The sequence below is a fragment of the Pan paniscus genome, chromosome 5 (genome assembly GCF_029289425.2).
Source record: "Pan paniscus chromosome 5, NHGRI_mPanPan1-v2.0_pri, whole genome shotgun sequence".
In the NCBI taxonomy this organism is placed as follows: Eukaryota; Metazoa; Chordata; class Mammalia; order Primates; family Hominidae; genus Pan; species Pan paniscus.
In genome coordinates, this window is record NC_073254.2 from 47,421,874 (window position 1) to 47,432,515 (window position 10,642).

General features: G+C 46.0%; 1 protein-coding gene across 4 annotated transcripts; it reads right to left on the reverse strand.

Annotated features, from left to right (window-relative positions):
* Positions 1-1,830: 1,830 nt before the first annotated feature.
* Positions 1,831-6,410, reverse strand: LOC100968989 (HLA class II histocompatibility antigen, DM alpha chain). 4 transcript variants are annotated; one of them, XM_057302480.2, is made up of 6 exons: positions 6,235-6,383; positions 5,570-5,747; positions 3,751-4,035; positions 2,841-3,119; positions 2,484-2,609; positions 1,831-2,084 (listed from the first exon to the last, which is right to left on the reverse strand). In XM_057302480.2, exons 1-6 carry the CDS (start codon positions 6,313-6,315, stop codon positions 2,080-2,082), a joined length of 954 nt encoding a protein of 317 aa, XP_057158463.1. In that variant the 5' UTR covers positions 6,316-6,383; the 3' UTR covers positions 1,831-2,079. The 4 variants fall into 4 exon arrangements, with proteins under 4 accessions (XP_057158463.1, XP_057158462.1, XP_063460887.1 ...); XM_057302479.2 differs by having other exon boundaries at positions 2,481-2,609; positions 6,235-6,379; XM_063604817.1 differs by lacking the exon at positions 5,570-5,747 and having other exon boundaries at positions 6,235-6,410.
* Between the last annotated feature and the right edge of the window lie 4,232 nt (positions 6,411-10,642).

Sequence of the window (10,642 nt, forward strand, 5' to 3'; positions counted from 1 at the left end):
GCATTCTTGTGAGAGGAAAGAGCCTGGGCAAATGCCCTAAACCAAAACCAGATATAATACCTCAAGGAAGAGTGAGGAAAAAAGATTTATTCAAGAATAGCATTCCTGCTGGGAATAGTGAGTAATATTTTTTATTAGAAAAGGGGCACCAGACTAGAGAGGATACTGAGTGCTTCTAGAGTACTTAAGTAACAGTATCATAGAAGGTTTCATCAGAGAGCATCTAATCTAAGCCCATCATTTTACAGATGAAGACTTTGAGGCCCAGAGAGGGGAAGTGACTTGTCTAAAGTCACACAGCATAATAAAGCACTTTTAAGGCTTGCCTGACAGGAAATATCTAGATAAGTTGGAAAACAGAGAGACAGAGAAATTAGGAAGAACTAGAAAGCACCACATCTAGAATTACTAACGTGAGAATAAAAAGAAAAACATCTAAAATGGAGAAAATACAATACTTGAAGCTAGTATTGAGGTATATTTCAGAAAAGAGAAAGAAGTCTATGAGGCAACTAAGTTCTCCTCTGAAGATCAAGACCAATAATGATAAGGTTAGGTTATTCAGCACATTTTCTATATGCCAAACACTATTTTAAGCATTCTGTAGATATTAACTTATTTAAGCTTCACAGCATGAGAATATGCTGCCTTATTTCCTATATTAATTTTTTCACTCAACTAGTTCATAATTTCTGTAATTCGGGGATCATAAACAGTTTACATTCCCACCAACAGACCAAGATATTACAGTTCACATTTCCCTTTATCCTCGCTAATACTTATTTGACTTTCAAATGTTGGCAACATGGTGGGTGTAGAGTGGTAAGGTGGACACCATTGTTATCATCATCCTTTTACAGAAAATGACACCAAAGCACAAGTTAAATAACTTGCCCAAGGGCTCACAGCTAAACGCTGACAGTTACGATTGAATCCCCAGCAGTCAGGTTCCAGAGCCCATGCTTCTTAACCGGTACACATGATGCTGTTAGAAATGAGATGGTTCAGAGACAGTGCCAACTTCTCTTAGGGAGAATTTAATATTTTCTTTTAGATTAGACTTTAGTACAATGCCAAGAACAGAAACTCCCTCACCAAATAATTGCCCTCTCAACTTTATTGCCACCCTGTCATCCAAAGCAACTCCCAGACCCTAAGGAATGCAAGAAAGCAAGCATATGCAAAGCAATTTACCACCAGTGGTCATGTGCTGCCACCTTTCCTTATCTTCCCAGGACAGCACCTGTGCAGTTCTCCTTGGACAGTTCACTCAGGCCAAGGAACAGATTGTCAGGAAAGACATGTGAATTCTTTGCCTTTCCAGGCTGTTTTCACTTCATGTTAGGGGCTTCATGATACTGTTTTCCCAGAACTGACATAACTGATTGGTATAGCACTTGGGGGCTTATTCTTCCCATCCCTGAGCTTCTGTTTCCCAGTTACGGTGAGGGTTGAAGGGAGTTGTATGTTCCTCAGGGCAGCCTATACGAGACATAAACATTTTCACAAACAGTAAAATACACAACACACACACACACACACAAAACACACAAGCAGCTTCCTTAACCATTTTGTAAGCAGATTATCAGAAAATAATTCTGCCTTCGTTTCGCACATATTTTGCACAAACCAATAGACGGAAAAACATCATGTACCGCCAAGACCAGGGAATAAGAGCTCAGCTGGCAAATTAGGGGTTTTCCCTATTTCCCTCCCTAACGAGGTCAAGCTGTGTTCAGGTTAAGGCATGCTGAATTTGAAACGACAACCCACTCAAGTTGAGATATCCAGAAACAAATACCATGAGTTAAGAAAGAAGCCACACTGATATAAAGAAATGAGATTTATTGCCTTGTGGAAGGAAGGGATGTGGTTGTGACAGGCAGGCCACTCTGGGATCCCTGGGATGCAAGCCCAGGGACAGCAGAGTCCCCAGGTGGGAAATCTACACACACACCCCAGGGATGTCCCAGAGACTTCTTCTACCCTAAGAAGAGATCCTGGGCAGGATGTGAGATATCTGAGCATCCTCTGTTTGGATGGCCAAAGCTGTTGGCATCAAACTCTGATCTGGAAGAATCAGTCTGGGGGAGAGACAGGGATGGAGGAAAGGCATCAGGGGATCCATCCTCCTCCTCCTCCTCCTCCTCCTCCCCAAAGGCCTTGCTCGCCCTGCCTGCACCACACCCTGCAGAAGTTGATCTCTCCTTGTTCCCAAATCATCTCCAAGCACCCTTCCTACAGCACCCCATGATTCCTTTTTTCACTCAAAGCAATTCTTGTGACCCATAACTGTGTGTGTGTAACTGGGTCCCCAACTGGGAAGATGTGCCCCCATGGTGCTGGATACAGGCCCCCACACCCAAGGGCCTGAGGATCGCTATATGTCCCCCCATGCTACAAAATAATCCTGACACATGTACACATGCACCACTGTATCTGGCTCCCACAGGCTCACCCGCCCCCTCCAGATGACATACCACCTGAGCAAGGCTTCCGGAAGTAGATGATGAGAACAATGCCCACGATGATGCCCAGCACACCCAGGCCAAAGGCCACACCACACAGCACATTCTCCAGCAGATCTGAGGGCAGTGCGTTCCGGGGCACTGGAGGAAATAAGGAGTGGCTCAGCCTGGGGACCTAGTTAGGGAGCCTCCCACCGAGGGAAATGACATGGGTGTCTGGGATGACATGGGAGAAACTGAGGCATGGGAGACTGGGATGGGCTTAGGGTAGGAATGGACTAAACAAGGTACCAGTGGAGAAAGAAGGCTCCTCCCATGGATCTATCCCTTTTTGCCCCCAAAAGGACCAGAATTCCAGGGAGAAAGCCTCACCCCAATAGGCAATTGCTGTGTAGCGGTCAATTTCGTGAGTCACAATGCAGGAGAAAATGTCAGAAGGTTCTGGTGTGAAGTTTAAGTAAGAAAAGGCCTGGAAGCTGAGTCCATCGACAGCTGAGACAAAAGTAGGCCCAAATCCTTCCACAGGGACGGAATGATGCTGCCAGTTCACTGTCAGCATGGGTGGGAAGAGATTACTGACAAAACAGACCAAAGTGTTGGGCTTGCCAAACTCCAGGGGCTTCAGCGTGAACACTTCAGCGATAGGAAACCCTGGTGGGGGGATTGAAGTGGGGGGGGAAAAAGAGACTAGTTTAGGTGGCATCTCTGTGTTTGGAGGGGCCATGGCATATGGAGGGGAGGGCAGAGAAGAACACAGTGGGTCAGGCTTTGGGAGACAGAGAAGAGGGAGGAGCTGGGCTCTGAAAGGAGGTCTTCTTCCAGGCAAGGACTGCAGCCAGACCTAGAAGCAGAGCCAGATCCAGGCTACTCTGGACCCCTCCACCATGACTTCCTTCAGCACTTCCTGTCTAGAGCTCACATTGATGTCTAACCATGCACTGTCTTCTCACTAAGACATAGTCACGTCATCAGATATTTCCACTCTTCCCATCATCTTGCTGGGCATAGTAGCACAAGTGTTCATATTCAGTAGGTATCAGTTGGTACCTGTTGAATTCATCACATTCAATACATAGTTCTGAATGCCTACTACATGCTAGGTACTTCTGCCCACCAGAAGAACACAGGGTGCAGACCAAGGCTGGTGGAAAAATTAAGGTGATGAAGAGAACCAGAAGGTATTTGAGATGGGGAGCTGGTATCAAGGGGAATTATTCAGTGTACAGATCAATGAGGTTAAGAATGCAGCCCTCCTCCCTTCACTCCCCAGAAAACTCCTGACCTCTGGACACCGGGATTTTCCCATCAACTTTTGGCCCTATTTGCTGGATCATCGACTCGCAGAACTCTTTGTCAAATAAAATGGCAGGAGCATCTCCCTGTTCCTGAGCCCAGTCAGCAAATTCGGGCAGGCGAGGCACCCGAGTGTTCTGGGAAAAGTCGAAGAAGAAAAGCTGGTCCTCGTCGTAGGCCTCAGACAGTCCCACACCGGGACTCCCATCCTGGCAGTACACTGTGTGCAGGAATGTGTGGTTTTGCAGGTCATCTCGCCACATTGGAGTAGGAGCTGCAAAGGACACAGGGTGAGGTTCAGGGAGGTGGGAGCCTTCTCCTCCAACTTAAAAAACAGCAAGGTAGGGCTAGGCGCAGTGGCTCATGCCTGTAATCCCAGCACTTTGGGAGGCCAAGGTGGGTGGATCACGAGGTCAGGAGTTTGAGACCAGCCTGGCCAGCATGGTGAAACTCCATCTCTACTAAAAATACAAAAAAGTAGCTGGGCATGTTGGCATGCGCCTGTAGTCCCAGCTACTCGGGAGGCTGAGGGAGGAGAATTGCTTGAACCAGGGAGGCAGAGGTTGCAGGGAGCTAAGATTAAGCCACCAGGGAGGCAGAGGTTGCAGGGAGCTAAGATTAAGCCACTGCACTCCAGCCTGGGTGACAGAGTGAGACTCTGTCTCAAAACAAAACAACAACAAAAACAAGCAAGGCCTGCTTAAGGAGCGTGGGCTGAGGTGAGACCCTTTCCTGTGTCTGTTATTTAGACTCCTCCTCCCAAAGGGGGTGAAGAACAAATTATGGCATCTCTCCAAGCTTCCCCTGCCTATAAAAAGGCCAGTTGGCAAAAGTAAAAAGAGTTCTACTTTCTAAAGTGACAGATTCAGGCCAGGCATGGTGGCTCATGCCTGTAATCCCACCACTTTGGGAGGCTGAGGCAGGCGGATTGCTTGAGCCCAGGAGTTCAAGACCAACCTGGGCAACACAGCGAGACCCTGTCTCTACAAAAAATACAAAAACTTAGCCAGGTGTGGTGGCAAACACCTGTGGTCTCAGCTACTCTGGAGGCTGAGGCAGGAGGATTGCTTGTGCCTAGGAGGTTGGGGCTGCAGTGAGCCATGATTGTGCCACTGGACTCCAGCCCAGGTGACAGAATGAGCCCGTCTCAAAAAATATATATATAAAGGCCGGGCACGGTGGCTCAAGCTTGTAATCTCAGCACTTTGGGAGGCCAAGGCGGGTGGATCACCTGAGGTCAGGAGTTTGAGACCAGCCTGGCAAACATGATGAAACCCCATCTCTACTAAAAATACAAAAATCAGCCGGGTGTGGTGGCATGTGCCTGTAATTCCAGCTACTTGGGAGGCTGAGGCAGGAGAGTCTCTTGAACCCCAGAGGCAGGGGTTGCAGGGAGCCGAGATCACGTCACTGCACTCTAGCCTGGGTGACAGAGCGAGATGCCGTGTCAAAAAAAATAAATTAAATAAATCAAATAAAAAATTTAAAAATGTATATATATAAAATAAAGTGACAGATTCAGAGTCACTGTTCATTGTGTGTTTGGGGGCTGCACAAAGACACCTAGCCAAAGAAGCAAGTGAAAGCCTGCATTCTGCTCACCATGCCATACATCCTGGCATAGCGCTGTATCCTCCCAAAGGGGATTCCTTTGTCTAATTCATACCAGGCCACTGTATTGACTAGAGAAGGCCATGGATGGGTTTCTCACTCTTAGAAGGGAAAGAGGAGGAATAGCTACAGCCTCCCCAAGCCATAGATGGGACTGCCTCCCACTACCCCCAGACACAAATGGTAAATTGGAAAACCTGTATCCAGACATTTCTTCAGCCACTTCATTGGCACCAAGCGTCTCTCAAAATGTCTTCTGTTCCTTAACCTACCAGGCCTCCCAAAGACAGCACTGGAAGAAGTGACCCCATAACTGCATAAAATAATCCCTCTTCTTTGAAGCTCTTGGCAGGAATCGCTCAGCCAGCAGGAAACCTTTAACCCAATACCCAGAAAAACAGACATTTGGAGGAAGAGGGATCTTCCAGATTATTCTTCCATTCTGCCCCATCCTCTACAGAGAAGGAAACTAAGACACTTTTCAAGAATCACAAGATAAGTTAATGATAGAAAGCAGAGTAGAATCTTGAGTGGAGGAGTGAAAATAACACTCACTTTGTTCAAATCCCAGCTCTACCACTTTCCAATGGTGTGAACTTGCACAAATAACTCTGAGTCTCATTTTCTTCATTTGTAAAATGGAGAGAACAATCTCCGCTTCAAGAGATTGTCTTAAATGGAACATGCAAAGCATCTCTGATATCGTTTACCAACCACACATAGCAGCTGTCTTTCCCCACTCCCCTGTTGTTTCCACTGCCTCATAAGACTTCCCACCACTCACAAAGCACAGCGCTTTTCCTCACAAAGCTGAGTGGGCTCCCTGGGTTCAGGATGGAAGTAAATAGGAGTACCATCTTACCTTCAGGGACGGCCCAGGAGTGGGGTAGCAGCCACAGAAGTGGTAGCATCTGTAGCAGCGCAGCTCCTTGGTTCTGTTCATGACCCATACCTTCTCGCCACACAGTAGGTAGGAGCTACCAACCCAGCCAACCCAGCTTCCCCAACTCCCTCCCCCAGAGGGTGGCCTTAGATCATGTTTTGCCAGATCATTTCCAATAGGTGCCCTTGTCATTTTGTCTAAACCAATCAGAGAAGCGTAGGGTTTAACATCATCAGTCACTGGGGAGACGCCTGGGGCCAGCAACCTCCTGAAGACTTGGCTGTTTGACCAGGGCAGAGTATGACATGTAACTGGGCTGGGAAGCCCAGTGGAGGAATGTTGCTTCCTGGTGGAGTTCCCTCTTTGGTTTCAAGCTGTCAGCCTCAGTCTGTAAGCGACCAGCTGGCTCTTCAGAGCAGTGCCACCTCCTGGCAGAATGCTGCAATGGGGAACCGCATCTTCCCCAAGTAAACCCCCAGGGCTCTTCGGACCCTGCCTTCTCCTCCCTCGTGGCTCTTCCTCTTTCTCAAAAAAACTTATTCTCCTTCAGGCATTAGCTCTAATTCATTTGGCAGATATATACTGAAAATACAAGAAATTCTGGGTGTTGGGCCCAGGGCTAGAAATACAAAGATGAATAGGCATAGTCTGCCTTCAAAGAGCTTAGAGTCTAGTGCTGGGGGAGGGGGCCAAGGGATAATTACGCAACAATGTAATGTATTCAAATAAGAATGTGCCAAGTGTTTTGGAAGTCGCAATAATTGTATGAGGATGCGGAATAGGAGGAACATAATCAGGCAGGCTCCTAAGTCTTGAAGGAAAAACAATTTGGCCAGCAGAACATGAAGGAAGAGAAAAACACGCCAGGGCAAAGGGTAGGCAGAAGTACAAAGATCACAGGCATCCAGACGTCCTCTTTGGAGACCCTGTGTACTAGTTGATATGAATGTTGTGAAGGTCGCTTGGGTGTTCCTGTATAATAGGAGGTAATGGGGGGTAGAAGGATGTTGTGATGAGCTACAAATTCGGGCAAGGGCCAGATCACGTGGGCCCTGCTACGCCACAAGGAGGAGCTTGCTTTTACTTAGCAGATGATAGAGATATTAAAACTGGGGAATGACAATCATTTTAGCATTTTGGAAAAAATGTTCTGATTGATATTTCAAACAATGAACTGGAGCTTTTAAAGAATTGAGGCAAAACTGCTGGGCAAGAGTCTATAGCATACCAAGATGAACAGTTGCACATATACACACCACTCCTGTAGCAATACAGCAATAATTTAAATGACAGATAGTAAGAGCCTGAATTAAGTCATAATTAGAGGAGGCGGAGGAGATAGAATATCAAGATAATTAGGAAGTAGAATCTAAAGGGTTTGGCTACTGATTAGCTGTGGGAGTGGGAAGGTGGAGGAGTCAAAGATATCTCAGATTTCCAGCGTGGGTGGCTGGGTGGGTGGTCAGGGATGGACTGAATTGAAGCAGAAAAGAATGCCATGGGAGCAGGTTTACAGAGAGAAAGAGCTTGATTTTGTACATGTTGAATTTGAAATGCCAGTGGAACAGCCAGCTGAAACTGCATGGGAGCGCAGTGAGGCGTGTGGGTATGGACCCCAGGTATGGTCTGAAGACCCTGATTTGAGAGTCATCAGCACAAATGTCGAAGCAGAGGCCATGAATAAGATCACCCAAGTAAACTGTGCAGAAGGAGTGGGAAGTGAAACAAGGACAAAAGCATTCATGGGCTCAAACCCCAAACCTCATACCAGTTATCCAGGATCCAGTCAGGAGCATTTAACTACTTTATGTGCTTCAGACTGAAAGAATTTAATATAGAGAATTGGTTACAAAGGTGTTAAAAGGGCAAGAAGTACAAAAAAAAAAAAAAAAAAAAAGGAGAGTCCTAGAAATGTACATTTTAAAAAAAGATTGCTATCTGGAAATCAGAAGCTGCCATCATCCCTGAGCTGGAATCTGTAAATCTACTCATTGCCTTGTGAGAGACACTGTCATAGTCAGTTCCAATCTACTAGAAAGGTGCCACCTCCTTCAAGGCTAGAATCCTTGAGAAGGTACTTCTGCTCAGGAGGCTGGAGTCCTGAGTCTCCCATTCTTCCTGCTGCTACATGTACCAGCTATTGCCAGCCACTGTCACTGTTTAGAGGCTGAAGCAGGATGCTTCTCAGTTTCTCTTGCCTTCTGATCTCCCATCAGTGCCTCCTACTGGCAGAATCGAAAAGAAAGCCAGATGTCCAGGAAGGCTGGGAAATACACACCTGGCTGACTCCTAAGCTAAGCAGTTCAAAACACAGTAGAGGAGGGTGTGTGTGTCACTGAGACAAAAGATAATAACGAGTACACTGAAATACCCTGGTTTGTAAGAATCTGGTGGCACGAGGACCATCCAGAGCACTAAGAAAAGAACAAGGTAGAAGCAGATCAGAGAAATAAAAAAGAGGTGTGCCATGAAGGAGGGCAAGGTCAGCATTTTTAAATGCTACTCAAAAGTCAAGAAAGGATTGAAAAGTGTCCTTAGATTTGGTGATTATGAGATGGGTGACAAATTTATTGAGAGCAGTTTCAGTGTTGTAGTGGGAGTCAACTCCAGATTGTGGTGGGCTGAGAAGTAAGTGGGAGGTGAGGAAGAAACTGTCAGTGTATATGCTTCAAGTTTGTTAGACAAAAGAAAGAGAAAGACAGAAGGGGTGGGGGAAGAGGCAGTGAGAAAGCTCTAATGTGGCAATCAAGTAATCTGAGAAATTAATATATGTGAATATTGTCCATCAGTGTTTCTGAGGCTTTCAAAATTCATACCTCCCATCTTTTTTTTTTTTTTTTAAAGACAAAGTTTCCCCTGTTGCCCAGACTGGAGTGCAGTGGCTACTTACAGGTGCAATCATAACTCACTCCAGTCTTGAACCCCTGAGTTCAAGTGATCCTCCCACCTCAGCTTCCCAAGTAGCTGGGGACTATAGGCACATACCACTGTGCCTGGCTTCATATCCTCTTTTGATAAACAAGTAATAGCAGCAGTAATAGCCAAAAACAAAAACAACTCTATGACCTCCTAGATATTCTGGAACAGCAATGTGTATATATGTGTGTGTGTCTGTGTGGTGGAGGCAGGGTGCCAGGGAAGGACTAGGGTTTGGAAATCATTGTAACCCTCCAAAAAACAAAAGAACATTTCCCAGTATCCCAACATTTATGCACTAACCCATCAGCGGTTCTGGCAGTGGGGAGATTCAGGCCCCTGCACAGTAGAAAAGAAGTTTATGAGACTACCAGTGGAGAGACATATGGGACACAGCCACCTAGAGTCCTAAACCAGGGGTTAGCAAACTTTTTCTGTAAAGGGCCAGATGGCAAATATTTTAGACATTGTGGGCTATCAGATCTCTGTCATGAGTACTCAACTGTGGCACGAAAGCCTCCATGCACAATATGTAAATGAAGGAGCGTGGCTGTGTTCCTAGTTTCCTCCTAGCTTTTCCTCCCACTTCTTGAGCATCTCCTTCTCAGTCTCCTTCATAGACTCCTTCCTTTCAGCTACTCTTTAAATACTGGTGTTCCCTGGAGTTTTTGTCCTCAACCCTCTTTTTATTTATGGACACTAAAATTCAAATTTCATGTAATTTTCATGTGTCACGAAATATTCATTTGCTTTTTTTTCCCTAACCATTTAAAAATGTGAAGACCATTCTTAGCTTTTAGGCCATTTAAAAACAGGTGGTAGGCAAGATTGTGCTCACAGCCCATAGTGTGCTGAATGATGCTCTACACGTGGTCAGAATTGGTACAAAAACCCCAAATAAACCCACCCTTCAAAGAAGAACCTCAGTCCCCTTATTATTGGATTGGCAATCAGTTAACAAACACTTTGTGCCAGTTACACCAGTCTATTTGGAAGGAGATCTGGGGAAGAACAGGAGAAACTAGACTGGGTGGAAGGGCATAGGAATAGGTACAGCAGACACTGCAATTTCTCTGGGTGAGAGGAACAAGGCAGAGGGGTCCAAGTTCTCCATAGGGAGCACAGTGTAGACAAGACCAAGGTGAGGACAAACATAACCATCCCTCACCAAGACTGTGGTGAGGGGTGGTTAACTCCATTCTCCCCTTCTATAATCTCAGCTTAAATGGTAACAAGTTCAAACATTTATAACTACTCTTCCCTCCATGTAATCCTTCCCCACCAGGACCTCCCAACTACCTCCATCATATCTCAGGAATAGTCTCTCATCAGTTTGGAAAGTAATAATTGTCGGCAAGAGATGAGCAAGGCAGCCAGTTCTGCTTTGCAGTAGTTCACTGTCTACTTTGTCATTAGCTATGAATGCCTCTGAAAATAATGGCACAGCACCGGTAAATCCAGGAGGCTCTGG

Bases quoted from the DNA above. Each gene is read 5' to 3' on its own strand.
- LOC100968989 (XM_057302479.2), bottom strand. From the start codon at position 6,315: ATGAACAGAACCAAGGAGCTGCGCTGCTACAGATGCTACCACTTCTGT. The intron at 5,748-6,234 runs GTAAGATGGTAC...ATTGGGTTAAAG, and splicing joins CTCCTGGGCCGTCCCTGAAG to GTTTCCTGCTGGCTGAGCGA. The intron at 4,036-5,569 runs GTTTTCCAATTT...TGTCCTTTGCAG, and splicing joins GAAGAAATGTCTGGATACAG to CTCCTACTCCAATGTGGCGA.